Source organism: Epinephelus lanceolatus, chromosome 19, assembly GCF_041903045.1.
Source record: "Epinephelus lanceolatus isolate andai-2023 chromosome 19, ASM4190304v1, whole genome shotgun sequence".
NCBI lineage: Eukaryota > Metazoa > Chordata > Actinopteri > Perciformes > Serranidae > Epinephelus > Epinephelus lanceolatus.
The window spans coordinates 7,223,806-7,243,818 of record NC_135752.1 but is presented as its reverse complement, the minus strand read 5'-3'; the positions used below and the strand labels follow the sequence as shown (position 1 = coordinate 7,243,818).

Genomic DNA, 20,013 nt, shown 5'->3' with positions numbered 1-20,013 from the left:
AAATAAATTAAATGAAACGATAAAATCACTCATGATGCCCGTTGTAATCCGTTGCCTCTGCTCTGAGTCTCTGTTGCTATGGTTACAAACTAGCAGTTGAGCCAGCGCAATAATTTAGAACCTGTCATCAGGCAATTTGACCGGAACGTCTTTTTAGCTGTCCTATAACACCTTTTAACGGACATCCTGCAGCCAATCAGAATTGAGTATTCACCCAGACCATGGTATAATGGCATGTTTGGGAGTGAATGAGTATAGGTAGGGGGGCGGGGTGTGAGTGTGACGGGGATGAGAGTTGTGTGAGTGCGGGTGCTGGTGTGTGTAGGAGCGAGCTGGAGGAGAGAGCAGGAGTGCACAGTTGGAGTTACAGCTAAGTTCTTGTTTGTTGGTTGTTTTGGCGTAGTTACAGCCAACACTAACCTGTACTGTTCAGTAATAAACGGTGGTTTGCCGAATAACTGCGTCATCCTTTCCACATGTCCTGGCGGGCGCTACAATATGTTATATAGCTTACCAGTGAGATATAGGTTATCTGTGAGATATAACGTTATGTTAGGAGTGTTTTATCTCTAATTGTTTTGGTAACTTGAGCAAACATTAGCACAGTAATGCTAAAATAACACGTTTATGTGATAGTCACGGCACAGTGCGGCAAATATAGGTTGGTAATATAATGTGTTTCCAGAGTGTTCTTCTACAGGAGTTCTTTCCACCTGGAATAAGCAACAGTGATATTCACTTGCGTTTTGTCCCATCCTCGCTTATCTGATCTTTTTCTTTTATTTGGTGGCATGGTTTCCCTCTTACCGGGCAAAACGTGTGTGGTCCTCCATTTAAAGTGCGACAGAATCATAAAAGTACAAAGCAGGTTCACGCAGAAGTGCTCCGGATTCATCTTCACCTTAACCGTCTCCAGTGACGGCAAGTTCTAGGTAAACGCGAAAGGCGAAGTGCGTATATCCCTTTCGGCCACTGTATTCAAATATGGTGACGCAAGAGGGCAGCCTCCAGCAGACCACGCCCTGCCTGTGTATATATAGAGAAATCATTCTAAGCCTATGAGAAAGCTTCCATTTGTATGTGAATTGCATTACACTTAAGTAAATATATATTTATGAAAGCAATAGTTGATATTTGCTAATAAACAACCACGTAAATTACACATTGTAACTTTAAGGTTGCGCAGAATTCACAGAAATTGATTGAATTTTCCATTAATTTGTGGTAGCAACATCCTGGAGGGGCTGACATTTGGTGACTTGTTAAGGATTCGTAACTCAAAGTTTAGGACTTGGGACTCGATTCAGAACTTGTCTGTCTTGACATGAGACTTGAGCAGGGAATTGAGTGCAAAGACTTAAGAATTACTTTGCAAAACGATGACTTGGTCTCACCTTCGGTGCTACTTCATGATGATGTGACACTATATGATGAAACGACTGTGTGTGTGTCACATTGCACTTGTCACCTTTGTATCTTCAAAATTTCAGTTTCAAAATTTTTTCGTTAAGTTAGATGACATCTCATTTGTGACATTTTCCAGCTTCAAAGGGTTTTTAGATTTTAATGATTCCATGTCATTTTTACAAGCAGGAAAGAAATCACTTAAACGCAAAGATGGAGATGTAGATTTTATTTCCTTAAGACCATTGATTACATGGTACAACAACATATAGTTTTTTTCTATTATGGGGGTAGTCAAGCCAAGGCATGCCCGAAGAGTCATGAGCAGGTGAGCCACACTGGCACAACGACAGTATGGTTGCAACCCTACTTTGACCACAGCAGTGCATCTTAGTGCAGCTATGCCCTGCTGTGAGGAAGAAGTGGAAACTTGTTTTTACGGCATGGCTTGATACAGCGCAGCTAAAGCTGTTCGACCTGGGCCCATGGAAAAACCCCATTACACAGTGCAATAATGACAAAACAATGGCACCAGGCAGGAACAAATGTCACCATAGAAGGCCTTAATTATTTGTTTGATTTTTTTGTGGATTTATTTAATTGTGAATAAAGTCATCATTTTTGTTTCTCTCCTTCAGTTTCAAAATATCTTTTTTATGTAAAAATGTAATACTCCAAACTTAGATATTGCAATTGCACAGCTCTGCAAAACTGCCACCAGTTGGCTGCTCTTCACCTGCAAGCTGATTAGTGGTAGAGTTTTAACCTTCTGGATTCAAGGAGAATCAAGCTTCCTGAGGCTCTGCTGAGCTTTCTGAGCTCGTCTGATTCTCTCCTCAAAGAAACTCTTCTGGTGCTGATTCCTCTGATCCAACCTGACTAACCACTGCTCCCTCAGCCTGGACAGAGAGGGTGACAGGGGGAGACAGAGTTAGAAAGGGGGAGAAGGGGGAGAAAAAGGAATAAGTAGATGTTCACACGGCACAAATACAGGCACTTACTGCCATTAACAACACAGAAAAGGCAGCCTCTCTGGATTGCAACACATTACAGGAGCGCACCAAGCTTGAAACATTATTTTTCTGTGTTTTCATGCTATTGAGTGCACATATTGAGCACATTAAATTATCTCACTTTTCTGCTATAGACAGCTCCACTCCCTCTTTTTGAGCACAGAGTAAGGTTCCAGTACTGTCTGACATTACACTGTGCTGCATTTAGCATCCTTGTGGTGTGTGGCTAACACATGGAACAATTAAATGAGGGGCTTTTCACACACCATACTAATCAGGGCTGCCAACTCTCATGCACTGACCATGACACTCATACAGCTGACACTTTCTACTCACTCTCATGCCACATGTCCATTCTCTCACACAACAGAAAACAAATTTATAATGATAAAAGCCAACATGAAAAAAGGACAGTACAGCACACAGAGAGAAAAGACAGAGCAGCACTGTAAAACACTGCGATAAAGTTAGCCATTGTTTGTGAAAATCTGGTCAAGGCAGCTGGATATCAATGCACATCTATTTGTGCTGTTATGGTACTGGTACTTGGAGTGGCCAAAAAGGACGAAGACAGACCATAAATCTCAGCAATCATTTCTTACATTCTACATACAGAATGAAACTGCAAAGAAGTCCTAATCTGACTAAACAGTTTCAGTAACAGGTTTGCTGAGAAGCCAAATGCTCTAACTGTTCCTGACTATTGACATAAGTAGTTTCACTGTGCATTACTGTACAGGCAACGCAAATAGTATTGTAGCACATTGAAAATGTATAGGATCTTTTTACTTGAGAGGTTTGCTGAAATTTTCAATGTTATCCTGTTAAGGACGAAACTGACTGTGACCATGTACAGTGGCAAAGAAAAAAAGACCTGAAGCAAAAGTTTGGGGACCCTGCATGGTTGTGATACTTGCCCTTTGGCAAGGTGACCATAAAGGTCATATTTGTGCAGGTGTAGCAGCACAGTAGAACAGTGTACCACCACTCCTAGTCTGCTAAACCTTTCTGCAGGTCTTTTGCAATCAAACAGGGGTTTTGATTTGCCTTTCTGACAATCCTACAAGCAGCTCTCTCTGAAAGTTTTCTTGGTCTTCAAGACCTCAACTTGACATCCACAGTTCCTGTTAGCTGTGATTTCTTAATTACATTACGAACTGAGGAAACAGCTACTTGAAAACACTTTGCTATCTTCTCATAGTCTTCTTATGCTTTGTAGGCATCAGTAATTTAGTTTTCAGAGTGCTAGGCAGCTGTTTAGAGGAGCCCACGGCTGCTGATTGTTGGGACAAGTTTTCAGGAAGCGTACGGCATAGTGTAATTGGTGTATGCCATAGTGTGGTAAGTGTACAGTCTTGTTTATGGTGTGTATGGCATGGTGGACATGGTGTACAGCATAGTGTACTGTCTAGCGTGCATAATGTATGGCATAGTGTACAGTCTAGTGTACATATTATACGACAGTTCACGCAGTGTACACCGTAGTATACAAAGTGTACGGCATGGTGTACAGTCTAGTGTACATAATATACAGCGTAGTGTAGAGCATAGCGTGGGTGGTGTACGTCACAGTGTATGATATAGTGTAGTGTGATGTGTAGTGTACATAGTGTACATAGTGTACATAGTGGATGTAGTGCACAGCATAGTGTATGGTCTAGTGTATGTAGCATACATATTGTGTGGCATAGTGTACTAATGACGGAGCATACAATGTAGTGTACTTATTATATGGCATATTTTAGGTATGTGTACAGTATAGTGTTTGATATACTGCACAATACAGTGTATGGCATAGTGTACCATCTAGTGTTCATATTATTTGACATAGTTTATGCAGTGTAAACCAAAGTGTATGGCACAGTGTACAGCCTAGTGTACATAGTTTATGGTGTAGTGTATGAGGTGTCCAGCATTGACATACGTAGTACAAAAAAAGTACTAGATACAATCCGCAACTTTGGAAAATCCAAAAGGCATTTGGACAACAAAGTGTTGCTGATGGGAAACTAGAAGTCTTTTAACTCACTAATCACCAAATCAGTGCTTACTGAACTCACACAGCACCCTGTCCAAAACTCTGATCAGTGTGGATGGTATTTAATGCAGGTTTTTAAAAATGTACTGTAAATGAGACTAAGGTTAGACTTTGCTTTGTGTAGGCTGGATTCAGTGACTGCTAGGCAGAAATGAGCGGAGGTTTTGTCAGAACATCAGAGGCCAGTATTTACCCTGACACCATCACTCCTAGGCTTAAATTAATCGTGCAGACATCCAGTGAAACTTGATCTGCTGTCACAGCTAATTGTGTTACGGAAAAAGGGGAACATTGTGTGTGTATGTGTGTGTGTGTGTGTGTGTGTGTGTTTGCTATGACAGGATTAATATTGTTGTGTCTGTGTAAGCGAGCGTTCATCTGTCAGCACGCTCCGTCATGTGTTGGTTAATCTGCAGTCTGTCCTCAGATATTTACACTGATCTCCAGGATTCAAACATGTAGTCGAGCTGCCTCTAATCAACATTCTCAGGCTACTATGTGATGACAGACAGACGAGCTGTAAACATAACCACGGCATTTTCCAATTTAATCAAGTTATGATGGAGAGACAGGGACAAAGGCTGAGGACATATTTTTGATGCTCTTTTCTTTTCCCCTCTGATCCTGCAGTTCATCCAACCTAATAAACTCATGGTGTTTGTTCAAACCTACAGAAATTTTTGTGGGTTCTGAATTTCCGTACAGATCCCAAAGTTTCCAAAGACACCAAATATGTCTGGATGAATTTTGTTGAAATGTTTCTAAAATGATCAATAAGACATGTAGAATATTTCCCTTTGATCAAAGGATGCACTCATAAAAACATCAAGGTTTGGGTTTAAATATGTCACTCTTTGTTAACATCACACAGCTTCAATGAAGAGCTGACACAACATGATACAGAATATGTGATACTGTCAGACATAGTGGAGGAACATGAGCTGCTACTAAACTCTAACGCTGTAATCCCCTGAACGTAAAAAGTGCATTATTAACAAATTATTGATCTCACTGTTTGACATGTGGGTAAAGTTACCAGATTAGATTGTTTGACTTGTTCAAACACTAAAACATGGAGGTCTGGGGAGGTGGGTGGTCGGGCATACAAAACTTGCAAGCAAACAGCATTAGTGTATTTTAGCCATGACTGCCTTCCATTCATAACCAGACACCCCAGATGAAAATGTAGTTTTTTCATATATTGGTCAGTTGTAAGATTTTTTTGGACTATTTTGCTTCCATAACATACCTTCTTTCAAACGAGTGAAAATAAGTTAAAATACAAAGTTAGGTGTATTTTATAGTATAGATTTGTGTTCTGGTAATGTGTGAAAAAGTGCATATTTAAGTAGACAATGCCTCATTTACGAAAACCTAATAAAAAAAAATGTTAATATAAGGATTCAACTGGAGAAGTTCAATGGTGATATCTGTTAGTTAACATTTTCACCCTACTTACCTGTAGTGTCTTTTTTCTTGTCTAGAAATTTACCATTTTCTCAAAACTAGTTTTTTCTTCTCATACTCAGAGCCAGAAATGTCCACTTCAAAAGCACTTTCATGCACTAAACTTTATTTCTACCTATAATCTGAAGGTTTTTGCAGGGGTTTGGTCATATATCATTCATATTTATTTTATTCCTAAAACCATGGTGAAAAAAAAAATATTTTTAAGGCTGCCAGGCATAAGCCTGGAGGGGATCATGCGTTCAGTTGTGTGTGTGTGTGTGTGTGTGTGTGTGTGTGTGTGTGTGAGAGAGAGAGAGAGAGTCTGTGTCTATCTGTCTGTCCGCAGCTAATCTTGCAAACTACTGGACCAATCAGCCTAACATTTTGTGTACACCTTTATGACTGTGCTCAAGGACCTCTCGTGGTTGTGGTGATTTGCCATCAGTGTTTAGCAAGCTACTTGGAAAATGTAGTGAGCTAAGATACCAGTTACTCTACATCAAAATAAAGTTTCAATACATTGAAGCTATCCCCAGTGAAATGTAGCAAGCTAGGCTACAAGAAAATGGCAAAAGTAACTGGTTATTTGCAAAGCTTCTTTTGTTTATTGACTTGTCAAATCAGCTTTTTGTGTGTAACTTATATACTTATATCAAAACATTGTGTGTGTGTGTGTGTGTGTGACTTTGTGACATTTGACAATCAACTCCAATGACATTATATCAGAATTTTAAATTTGTGCTTAATTAAGCACACATTTAATTAGAAAACATCTCATTGTATATTTAAATATAAAACTTCAGAAAATTTGTAATACAAAAAGAATAATTGTCCTGATGTGAGTAATCACCTGGGAAAGTTTCATCGTGATATATACCAGTTTAAAGTTTTACCCTATTCACCAGGGGCAGGCAACCGGCTGCTTCGGGGCCACATGACACGAAATTTTAAGTTTACACAAATGTCGCGAATTGTCAAAATGACAAAAAACTTTATGTTCACTTGACACAAAAACTCATCCCTTGTGAGCTTGACATATTTTTTTCAAAAGTCAACAAGTTTTGAGTTTTGAGTTAATTTGACTAAAATGTATTAAACCTTATTAGTTTAAGGCCAATAAGCAACACTATCACTGTGCACTTAACATATTGTGATGTGCTGGGGCTAAATGGATGGAGTTTCCCAGCATGCCGTGAGACAATGTGTTTAAGGCCATAAACCGAAGAAAACTTTTTTAAATGTGTTCTAAACCACTAACTTTAACCATTACGCAGTGATTAATGTTTATGTTTTTCACAATGGTTGTACTGGGTTGTTGTGGTAAAAGACATTTTGCACCTTTGCATAATTCTTACACTCGAGAAACCAAAGTACACTACAGTACATTTTTTATAGCTCAATGATATTCTTAAAAATTGTAAAATGTGTACTCATGTACATGTGTTTCTATGTTCACATGACACTGATGTTAAATGCTAAAACAACAATGAAAAAGTTATGTGTTGTAAGCTGAGTGAGCAAATTGGGGTTTACAGTGTAATAAAAAAATGTTTTAACATTTTAGGCAACTAAAAAGTGTGTAATAGGCTATATCTACTACCCAGTGACTTTTGTTCAAAAATTTGCTGAACCTCTCCACGGAGACTATAGGCTTGAGTCTCCCCAGCTAGGTTAGCGGCTTGCTTTTGATTCCAAATCCAAAAAAAGAAAGGTATGAGAGGAAAATAGAGAATTTAATAGAACATGGACAGATCTTTTTGCTTTCCCTGCCAAATTGGAAAGTTAATGTATCAAATAATCATAAATGGTCCACTGTAGAGTAGCCACCTCATGAATGCTCACTTAGACCTATTAGTAATGTTGATAGGCTAACTTAGAGTTAATAGGCTGTGTAACTGTCATTATAAGGTTCAGATGTTATTTTTTTTTTCCTTTTTTTTTCTGTTGATGGATGTTGATTTCTGAAAATGGCTCTTTTGATAGTAAAAGTTGCCAACGCCTGACCTGTTTTCCTTTTAAGTACACCTGAAAGTAGAATTTTTCTCAAGTTTTGTGCAAAGAAATATAAATTTTACTGACACTACAGCTTTAGCTGATCACTCAGAGGTTCAAATGATGGGGGGGCAGCTCATCTATCTGCTCACGTATGTTAAAGTGGAGTGGATTTTTCCTGTTGCTTTGATAAGAGAGGGAGGATCACAGCTAATTTCAGTGTGGCTTCAGCTGTTGTTATCTGTAGGGGCTACTTCCACAGACCATTTACTAGTTACACTTGAGAGAAGAAAAGATTACATATACAGTATAGAGAGATAGCCAGCATATAACTTAAATCACTTCAAATTTCACTCTGTCTTGTAAGCTACTCAGATATATTTTCACTTAACTTCCTTTTTATCTGTTGCTCTCCAGTCCATAAGGCATAAGTATAAATGGGGTCCTAGATGTCTAAAAACTACATTTTTAGCCTGACTTCATCTGGGATTGTGACCAGTGACACTTAAAGCTGACCACTTTTTGGCCTCCTACCAGGACTTCAGATTTGAGCATTTGAAATGATACATTTGAGTCAGACTGCAAGCTCCTTTTCATAATTTTGCTGCTGACCGTGCCAGAGCGCTGCTCCTTCTGCGGTCCTCCTCCTCGTCCATCTGTTCGCTGTGCTGAATGATCCTCTGCTCCCAGAAAGACTTCAGCTTCTGTTTGTCATGAATCCGAGCTGCGTTCATCACCTAACAGGAAACAAACTGCAGTCACAAATGGACGGATTTCTCCGCAGAAAGAGGTTTACATGTCTGAAGAACGCTACATCCTCCATTCTTCAAAATAGAATAATCCACAACAAATTGTCTCAGGAACACTGATGAACTGAGTCTGCTCTGATTACTCACTGCTGTTTCCCAGCTCGTCTGGACTCCTTCTCTCTACTTTCTCTTTTTCTCTCTTTCCTTTTCTATTTAACTTATCAGTAATCCCTCGTCTCTTCTGTTTTCCCTCTTTCTTTCTTTTTTACATCTTGTTATGTCTTTTGTCTGTTCCTGTCCTTCTCCCTGTTCTTTTGTCCTTTATCTCCTCTTTTAACTCCTCCCCTCCTTTCCACCTTTTGACTTTGTTGTCCCCCACGTTATTTTCTCTCCTCCTCTTGCCTCTGTTTTCTTCCTCTCTATCAATCGTTTACTTCCCTTTTATGTTTTCTCTTTTCTTTTCTCATTTAACACCATATTTTCTGACTCTTTACCTTTTCTTTTTCCTCTCCTCCTCTCCACTTTTCTCTCCTAAGATCTTCTGTATGTCCCTCTCTGACAAACAAGTATTCTTCTTCTTCTTCTTCTTCTTCTTCTTCTTCTTCTTCTCTTTTTTTACTCTTGTGTTTCAGCTTTGGGATAGTGAAGTATTGGTTTGATAAGTGGGATCAAAATAAGCATAGAGGAGGATGATTGTCACATGACCCTCCTCAGATTCATCCCTGACTTTTCCCTTGAGAAATAGTTTTGATATGTGCTGTTATAGTTAATGTTCGTGAAAATTACTTAATACATACAGGGAAGGTACTACTCAATCTGATTAAAAAAAAACAACAAAAGCCTCAGGGGCTAAAAATTGAAGCCAACACAGAAGTAACAAAAACTGCAGTTCCTCTATTGGCCACTTGAGGCTGGCTCAAAGAGTGAGTCAATCCCCACAGACCCCCATGTTAAAATGCCCACATTTACAGCAGAAATAAACATGTTTACAGCCTGGCACGAAAATGGTTTTGGTCTCTGTCGCTTATTTTTCCTATTCATGATACCTGGATTCTAATGTAACTCACCTCTTTATATTTTATTAAGGCTTTAATTTATGCGTAATTAAGTGCATGGCTGCTTTGAGTGACATGTGGCTGCAGTCCGGTCACAACTCTCTACCACAGCATTGGTTAGGTAATGTAACCATGGCATAACACCAGATTCAGAGGATAGGCATAACTGTTGCTATTTCCATGAGTTTTCAATTCATGAAAGTTTACTGTGATGTTGTGGTCAGCTAATAAAGCATTGTCCAGCGTTTGGTTGTACCAAAAGACCCTCTAAGGACTCATTTATGCTCAACGTTACATAGCCTACATATATGACAGAGACATTTAAAAATGGAGGAAAGGAATGAATCATTAATATAGAGAAGAATTCTCCATATACATGTTGCTATGTGTTTAATATGTAATGCTGCTTCCATTAAAAGGCACATTATTACGATCTCCTCCACCGTGGCCTTATTTGTTTGTTTTCAGAAACTTTCGACTCTTCCCTTTATAGAACCATTATCGGCTGTAACAACAACATCATAAAGGACACATGGAGGTATGTGGGCAGTGCCATTTACAGTGTTTGAAATGGACATATCTATTTTTGTATATAAAGGGAGTATAAAGGAGCCCAAAGGAGTCAAATATGCAGTTTGACTGGTAAGTATTTTTGTTTTAATAGTTTTAACCTTGTTTTTGCTTGTGAACATCAGCATTAGCATTATCACAGCTAACCATAGCTGTAAATAAACTGTGCTCACCAAGCCGGCATATAGGGTTAGCTTCACCCTCTCATCTAAATATGGTCACTTCTGGCTCCAAAAATCCAAAATGGCAACAGCCACAAGGCCAGACTTAAAGCAGGAGTCCACAAACCAATTGGTGATGTTACTTTGGCTATGTCCATTACTTATAGTCTATGTAAAAATCCTGTATTAAAAACTGGAGGTGTGGCACTTGACAGTATCAGATAATGGATGTCTACTGAGTGAGTTGCATGTATATGTATGTATGTATGTTTTTGGAGCTTGATCCATACAAAGGACTAAAAGTCAGGATACTGGCCTTCCCCTGCACAGTTTTTGCCCCCTTTTTTAAATGTGTTTTTCAATTCCCCAAATTACTTGCTTGGCATATTGAATCTCCCAGGCACCCCTTTAAATGTAGTTAAGTTTTGCTCTGTCTTTTTTTCTTCTGTTCAGTCTCAGTTTCAAATATGTATCTCCAGACAAAAGCCCTGACTCTTTCACTCAGAGAGTCACACCAATATGTGACCTTTACTGATGATGTCTTAGATTCATTTTCTCAGATAAAACTCTAAATAATAGCTGCTGGTAAGATGATGGACCTAATATTACAATATTTTCAAAAAAATGTGTCCTTAAGCTTTGACAAATCACCACCAAGACGATTCTTCTGCCTAACAGAACATTTCTTCAGGTCACAGAGTGTAAGGACATTTTGATTTTTCTGTTGCTATTCATCTGTCCACAGTAGTATTATTACACATACACACATACAGAACTGTACATAAAGACCCAGATGTCACATGGCTTAACCAAATGGCACCAGGATCTTAACCACAGCTTAGTCGTCTTTACACTTCCAGTGTGTGTGTGTGTGTTTGTGTGTGTGTGTATGTGTGTGTGTGTTTGTTCTGGTATTTAGTACATTATGGGGACATGGTATTTATGACATTATGGGACAATTTGTTTACACAGTTATGTACTGGGGACCTCTGGGTATAGGGACAAAAAACTTAGGTCTCCAGAGGGGAGGGCCTTTCTAATAAATACAGGGGTCATTTTGAAGGTCCCTGTGTGGTTTTTAGCTTCGGCCCACTGGACATTTTTATCAGTCAGCGTGTGTGTGTGTGTGTGTGTGTGTGTGTGTGTGTGTGTGTTGTGTGTGTGTGCTAGGGTTGCAGGTAATACAGTCCACAATTAATCTGTCGTATTTATTGCGGTCAGAGTATATGGTCGACAAAATGCAGCGGAGAGAGGTCAAGGCTGTGAGGGCCCAGCTGCAGTGCCAGAGGATATGGCTGGCAGCCCGCTGGCAGGAGGGACCTCCAGAACCTGCGATGCTGAGATCAAGACCAACTGGTGGTGCCTTTGCAAAAAGTACCCTCCAAGGCCAACAGAAACTGAATCATTCTGCTGCAGTCAATTTAAGTATTTTTTTTTTTTGGATGCTGTCACCAACAGAGAGAGAGCACTGTGAGTTGCCAAGTGTGAGATACAGTTACTATGCATGAAAATGTTACTCCTCACTAGTGCTGGAGACGTTTGTCAGGACCCTAAATAGAACAGAAATATATTGCATTCCTGATCAGCCTGAATAGCCTCGTATTATGTTGCTGCCTCAATCACTGAGCAATTCCAGCAAATCAGTTTCTGAGGGCATTCTGTAAAGGTTGGTGGATGTCCTCTAAGCTCTCTTCTGATGCCAAATGCACACCCCACTACCTGTTTACTGTATTTACCATTGTCGCAGGTACAAGAGTGGTTCCTGCATTGTTTGTTCCCCCTTGTTTATCATTTTGTGTTATTCCGTAGCTGATACTAGTGGCCTATGACTCTGTAGGTTTTCTCGACTTGGTCAAAAAAAGAAAAGTTTCCTTAATTTCATTTAACTCAGGTTATGATTTATTATCAAGTGCAGCGCTCATTTCATTGATGAAAATTTATTGTGTGAAGAGATGTGGTGTGATGAAAATGTTTTGTAATTGTCATCAAATTCTGCATAAGCAACAGGCTGGCAAACTCCAGTAAATACTCTGCACCAGGATGTGTCGCCAGCCAACAAAAACACTCACACTGGAGCAGTGTCAGCTGTTGGTGTGAGTTGTGAGCTGTAATTTAGCAGTAAATAATCAGGTGAGTGTGTGTCTGTCTGTGGATGATGGAGCTGTTGAATGGATTTGTGGAGTTTGTTAGTTGCAGCAGTGGCTGTTAGCAGTTAGCTCTGCTCATTAGCAGTTATCATCGCTCGCTAAGCGCAGAACAGCAGTTGAGCAAGCAGGCTTCCAGACTTCACAGCAGATCTCCACCTGACCTCACTCAGTCTGGACTTGAGATAGGTTTACAGGTTGATGCTGTTTGCCAGGCAGATAGGAGGCTCAGTTATCTGTGAGTGTAGCTGTGCTGTAAGAAAACAGTCTGAAATATTGTCTGACAGAGATGAAAGTTTAATTTTAATCACCGACTCTGTGAGAGGACACAAGTTTAAATCTCCAGACTACCAAGTTGCAGAATTCAGGCCTCAATTAAGTTATTTCTCTGCTTCTTAACAGTGAGATCGATAAATCAGAGTTTACAATGAACCGGGGTACAAATCCTAGTTGTCTGAGATAAGTTATTTGTTGTGGTGTCAAAGTTTTTGAGAGCATAAATAGAGAGATGCTGAGCTTTTCAAATGATGATCAGTAAGTGCGTGCTCATAAATCACCCCTTAAACCTGTCAAACACTGCTGGACTGAACTGAAACTGAAACTAAAACTGAAACTAATAAGCATTTTGTCTCAAGAGGGTTAAGACTAAATTTAAATTAGTTGTCAAAATTAACACTGATGTAGGGCTGCCAGCATGGCTATGTGAGCATCTCGGTTGTTGTAAACTGCACTGAGGAATTTACAGCTTCAGTCAACTATGTTTACCATCAACACTGATTGGACATTTACATAAAAGGTGGCAATTTTTTCCTTTAATGTGTATGAGGTCATACACAGGTTAAGTGTACACTTTCTTGCTCTTTCAGAATACAGCTATAGGATAAGGGAGGGGAGCAATATTACCCAATGTAGATAGTAGTAAAAAGCAAAATTAGAGGTCATGCCAGTGAATGTAATGTTCAAATAAACCATTGCTACAGATGCACTTGGTGGATCTGAATGCATCACAACTTGAAACTCTAAACTCATCAGACCATATGTTTTCTTGTCATATAAAACATTGAATTGATGGATTGGAACCCCTTTTCCATGTGGCATGTAGAATTTCTCTTAATTTTATTTGGTTGTTTATAGAATTACCTAATGTTTATTATTCACGTATTTTAAATTGCATTGCAATATTACAAACAAATGAGTCTATAATATTTAATTACCAAATTTCCTGACCAACGATGTCAATTTTTCTTGTTAAATTGTTAAATACATTATTATGTGGTGCTATGCTATGCGGTGCACCTTAATCAGACTATTACCATAATCAGGTTACCATGTGCATGTAAACATACAGACTGACTAGGGGTTACATACCTTGCTGTGCCTCAGCGTCCCTCAACCCTCTCATGTTTTTAATTCCATTCATGGCTGACAGAAAAAAAATAATTCAATTAAAAAAGATAAAAATAAAAAACAATCTTACAGTGGATGGCGAAGTAGAACACCAGGAGTTAATGAGTCATTACACAAACACACACATACACACACTGTAAAAGGTTCAGTGGCATGTTTATGTTGTTTAAAGGGTCCAGTGTATGGGGTTTCAGGGGATATATTGTTTTTTAGTGTATAATCACCTGAAAATAAGAATTGTTGGGTTTTTGTCACCTCAGAAAGAGCTTTTTATATTTACATAGGCAGAGGTTCCTCGTCTACCGGGATCGCCGTGTTGTACTGCCATGTTTCTACAGAAGCCTTGATAGGACAAACCAAACGCTGGCTCTAGATAGGGCCATTCACACTTATGTGTCAGCCACCATAGATAGGAGCCCCTCTGCAACAAGCAATGTTGGAAAAACATTTTTCCATCCATCAGTGTTTCTGCTGATTTAAATCATCTGGTCTGTTTGTTTTGGAAAGGAAGAGACCTCTGTGGATAATTCAGCTCCTCCTGGAAAACCTCATGAACAGTGAACACTTCAGGAATTCTAACCTGGAGAAGTTTCAGCTGGTTACAATGTGCAGTCCTCGATGCTAGTTGCCACTAAATCTTCCACACTGGACCTTCAAGTTTTTCACTTGTAAGAAAATAAATAATCTGGCCTCTTTCCTGTGTAAAAGCCTTTCCATGTCACTACTTAGAGCATACTGTTATTTTAAGTACCTGATAACTTACTTTGGAATGTTGTCATGTGTGTTTTGCATATAGCACATTAAAACTCTCAAAAAAGCTTTAAAAAACCCAGCACATGTACTTGTGGGAACTGCTGACCACTGTTCTATTTTATTTTTTCACAATATGATTTATCAAACCCTTAGGCCTAAAACTAACCATGTGCTTTTGTTGCCTAAAACTAACCATGTGCTTTTGTTGCCTAAAACTAACCATGTGCATTTTTTGCCTAAAACTAACCATGTGCATTTGTTACCTAAAACTAACCATGTGCTTGTGTTGCCTAAAACTAACCATGTGCATCTCTATAACCGTTTTTGGATCATGATAATCTGCTCTATATGAATGCACCTGACCAGTGCCTAAGAAATTGCATACTATAATACATAATAGTACATAATAGTACCTGTGGTCACTAACAGGAGGACCATGGTCTGAATCCAGACCCAGGCACCATCCTATACGGACAGGGACCTATAACTAGTAAATTAATCAGGGATTTTAAATTTTGACAGGATGCTTATATTTGTATGCTTCTGTATTTTTTTTACGGCACCAGTTCAGCTGATCAGGAAATGGACAGACCAATTGCATGTGAGTTAAGCCATCCCACGTGATGCCACCCAGCCAATCAAATCTCTGCATTCCAGGCGACTAACATTGCGACTCTGTATATAGTCAGATGAGAGAGGTGAGAGACGAGTGACAAACAGAAAGATAATAGAAAAATAGAAAGATAGAAATATAGAAAAAGAAAGAAAGCTAAACAGGGAGAGAAGACAGAGAGGCAAGTGAGCAGGAGACAGGGAGAGAAGACGAGGAGGAAGAGGTGAGTGAGCGAGGGACAGAGAGAAACGCAGAGGAAGAGACGAGTGAGCGAGACATGGAGAGAGAAACAGAGGAAGCTCTCCCAGGTCTGAGGAAAGTAGCCCTGTACATCTTTACCATGTTTGGCTCCACATACAGCTGCGAGGTAGCTTTCTCCACAATAAACATAATAAAAACTAAATATCGTTCGAGGCACCACCATTCCAGTCCAAATTTAAAATCCTGGCAGGACAAGCTCAAACTCAGTTTTCTCACTGAACAGTAAAAAGTGGGGAAAGTGGGGAGAGTGGGAAAATGTAAAACTGTTCAATGGTTATCTATTTATTGTAAAATTGGTTGAGGGTGTTAAGTCAAGATGTGAAACAGTTAACAAAGAAAAAGGAAAATTCAATCTGTTGCTACACTTTATTTTATTTTTTCTAAAATTAAGTCTTTTATTTTAAGATGCGCAATTTTTCAAAAACTATTTCATTTATTTTCTCCATTCTATTTTAAATGCATATCTGTGTAGTTCAATGTTGTGTGACAATTAATGTTGTCGAAATGTTTTTGAATGGCACTTTCTTTATTTGATTTGATAGTCAGATGTTGATTACATGCAGATGTTGATACAACTACTAGGCTACTTCAGCATCTCACACTAAATCATATCGCTAGTTAGACATTATGATGTTCCGGACCTTTGCGTTAGGAAATTTTCTCTTACTGGACCTCTGAATTTTAGTTGAATACACCTGCTGTATACCTTTGGGCTTTGTGTTCTATCACAGGCTGTGGAAATCCTGTGCATCAGTGTACTCTGTATGGTACTGCTAAGTGGCCACCTCTGTTTTTGTACATTTTTTTGCATTGGTCAGCTTTTACATATAAATCAATCTTTGGGCTATTTCCTTCTTATCTGTGTACATACATGTGTAAAAACCTAAATTAAAAATGGCCCGCATTCTCACAAAATTCTACAGATGTTGGTCCCCAAAGTTAAACCAGACCAAGGTGAAAAAGCTTTTAAATGCACAGCCCCTGGCTGTGCCATCAAGTTGCAGATGTTGAACTGATAAGCAGTTGGCACCTTGTTTGGTATCCTCAGCCAACAGTGTGGGAATGTGAGTGTGTGATAGTCTTGGGCATTATAAAGGTAGACCAGCCTATGGATTTATGGCTTTATGGATGCAATAGCAAGAGACATAGCAAAAGACATGGTCTCCTTTCCCACCATAGAGAAAAGGCCTTCTGTCAGATGGTCAAAATGTTAGATCCTTCAGTATGAGCGGCCCGGAAGAAAGCCATACCAGACACGTACTATAAAGTTCAGGAAGAAGTTAAAGTTCACGAGTTGGAGGAAAGCAACCATATTTTAACAACCGACAAAGATGATGATGCCTACATGTTTTAAAGGAGCTATATGTAAGAAATCTAAAGCAAATAGTCATAAAATCATCTTAATATGTCACAGAGACTAAGGAATAATGTTCATATAACATACTGATCTCACCAACAACAATAGTAAGGTCAGAATGTTTGCATTTAAAGGGCCACTGTGTAAAATGGGTTACAAACCGTTGAAAACAGTGACATCAGTGGTCAAATTCTAGATTGCAGGGCTCACTCGCTCACCCCTCCCGTCAGGTAAATGACGGTGGCCTCGTAGGGACAAAAAGCCTTGCGCAGACATGAGTTTTTCAGGAGTAGGTCTATCTAGTGACGAGGTGAATGTTTATTTAGAAATCTAAACCATGTTATGATATTGTAATGAATTCCTCACGAGCAGGAGACCAGAGTAGCGTTCGGGAAAAAGGCCAGTTAATTTGAGCACTCCAAAAACTCCGGTAACACTCCAGGGGGTAAAAGACTCAGTCCCAAACTTTGACTCTTCTGGCGTAACACACACACTCCATACACACATTCTCGTTTACGATACCTAGCAGGGACCCCCCTCCCCTCTCTGCTCCACCAATCTCCAGCCTGCACACTGACTGACAGCGTAGCCGGTAAACAGAGCTCAACTGTTTATTTGGCCTAGCAATATCTCCGGACTATAGTAGCTGCAATGGACGACTTTGAACGCGATTTTGAAGAGTTTCTTGTGGCGGACACAGAACCAGAGCCATACCTGTTTGAGCCAGGGCATACAGATGAGGAACTTGGATACTGAGCAGGCGAGAAGAGAGGCTGAATCCTCCGCTCCCATTTTGCTGCACAGAATGGGATTCAGCGCTACTGCTGCCATCGTTGGGGAGATATATCATCAGGAGGAAAAGCGCCGTAGAGAGTGCATCACAAGGAGTGAAGATGCATCTTCTTTCCTCGCAGATGACGGTTCGGGTTCATTCTCTCCTGTTGCGTGGTAAGTGTGGTCCATTCGCAAACTTTATAACTAAAAAAAACTTCCACTACTCTCTGTCGACGAACTACTAACACTCTCTGCTGTTTCCTCCTCCTTCTTCCTTCCTTCCGCTGTCTTTGTTGGTTTATTTATACACACAAAACGTCTCTGGCTGGCTGGATTGTCCGCTCGGTCTGCCGTACATACATGGCGGCGCAAGATGGCAACCTCTCTAAAGCAAGGCCCTTGCTATATACTGTATATATATAAAAGCATAATTATAAGGCTACGAAAACCAAACGAATTTTAGCGATTATACACTTATATAAACATATTAATGGGTAGAATATTCAGATTCAGATTCAGATTTGACAATAAACCATGCCAAATATTACACACTGGCCCTCTAAAAAAGTATTTTACGGTCTGCAAATCATGTTTATGTTTTGAATTTGTGTTGTGGCCTGTTGCGCCACCCACTGCCGTCTACCAGTCACACAGTCAGTAGAGTCTCAGCATCAGTTACAGTTACGACTGAGCTACAGCAGCACGGCAAGCAGCATTAGCAGTGTCCCAGTACATAGCATTAGCAGTCTCCTCAGCTGTATCCCGGCAGCAGCGTCAGCAGCAGAGAAGCCGGACTTGCTCGAACGGTCCGCTGGAAAACCGAAGGTCAAGGACGCGGCGACATGGCCTTGCCATGGCAGCTGCCCGTGGGCAAACAAATCAGTCTCTAGCGTGCTGCTGTCCAGCAACCTTGAATCTGTAGGGGGGGGGGGACGACTCGCGGCAGTATTTTGAATTTGAGTGCAGTAACTGTTTTGGCCACATTCTTACATACAGCGCCTTTAAATACAACACTTATAGGGATGAGCGAGTACACTATTATTTGTATCTGTTCAACTGACTAAATTATCTTGATCCGAATCTGTACTCGGAAGGGGCAGGGCTTAAATTGGAAGTGGGTGTGGTTCAACTCAAAGTAGCTATTTTAAGTCTGAAAATCTGTATTGGTTGATCACAAGTTGCTATATTTATTATTTATTGGGCTTCCGATTATTTTTTATCACAAAAACAAATCACAAACTTAATGAATTTTGATCATTTTTTGTAGCAGTTGCTATGTTTATTGTTTATTACAAAACTACAGAACACCCTCAGAATTAAGTTTCATATCAATTTTGATCACAAGAATAAACTATTTACAGAACGAAACATACTACACAGCTTGAATAATGAACTTCAACATGTGCATGCAATAAGTATGGAGTTAAATTTCATACTCAACTTTCTTTTCTGACATTCTCCTGGAGAATATTGAAGAGATAGGTGGGGGCTAGGTTGTGGAGGGCTTTGAAGGTAAGCAGAAGGTTGATCAGTGTAGGTGGATGAGAATGGGGGTGATATAGTTGGATGATTTGGTGCAGGTGATGCAGGCAGCAGAGTTTTGGATGGTTTGAAGCCTGTTACAGTTTTTCTCAACTGTTTACACGCAATTTTGAAAACAGGGCTCCTTTTTTCAAAATATTCACACAATTATCCAAAATGACACACTTCAGTCAAAACATATACACATATTTATAAAAATGCTGTTTTGTTTTCATCTCACTAACACAGTCTTCAAATTCAAAATAGTAGTTTTTCTTACTACTGTAAAGTGTAGACAAATAAAAATTCCTCTATTGGGTTTAGGAATGGGGAGTATGGTGGAAGGTATAAGACTGCAAATTCAGTGTGCTCATGGAACCAGTTGTGGACCAGAGCAGATTGATGGAAAGATACATTGTCCCAAACGACAATGTACTGCATGTGGTCTACTTGGTTTACAGTAAGCACCTGTGTGCTTCCACACCAGGTGGATGTGATTATCCAATTCGTTCATTAGTGTGGTCGTTGGCAAGCAGGGGCTTTGTAATGAGAAGGAAGTAACCTCACAATCCATATGTGTGTCTAAGGTGTGATAATGCGTGTTGCAAATCACTGTGTGTAATGTTTTGCAAAAAGTGTGAAGCTGGGTCTGTGCTTATTGTTGTGCAACTATGGACAGGTGTTTTGCTTCTTGAGTGTAAAGAGCTGTTAATTGTGTGAAAATTTTAATTTTAGTGCGTAAACAACTGTAA

The 20,013-nt window shown here is 39.6% G+C and overlaps 1 protein-coding gene across 1 annotated transcript; it reads right to left on the bottom strand.

Moving 5' to 3' along the window:
• Positions 1–1,640: 1,640 nt before the first annotated feature.
• LOC117270160 (protein FAM240B-like) lies at positions 1,641–9,444 on the bottom strand. The gene is made up of 3 exons (XM_033647654.2): positions 8,793–9,444; positions 8,509–8,633; positions 1,641–2,303 (listed from the first exon to the last, which is right to left on the bottom strand). The coding sequence occupies exons 2-3, from the start codon at positions 8,628–8,630 to the stop codon at positions 2,180–2,182; spliced, it is 246 nt and encodes an 81-aa protein (XP_033503545.1). The 5' UTR covers positions 8,631–8,633; positions 8,793–9,444; the 3' UTR covers positions 1,641–2,179.
• Between the last annotated feature and the right edge of the window lie 10,569 nt (positions 9,445–20,013).

Bases quoted from the DNA above. Each gene is read 5' to 3' on its own strand.
- LOC117270160 (XM_033647654.2), bottom strand. From the start codon at position 8,630: ATGAACGCAGCTCGGATTCATGACAAACAGAAGCTGAAGTCTTTCTGG. The intron at 2,304-8,508 runs GTCAGCAGCAAA...CTCTCTGTCCAG, and splicing joins AGGAGCAGCGCTCTGGCACG to GCTGAGGGAGCAGTGGTTAG.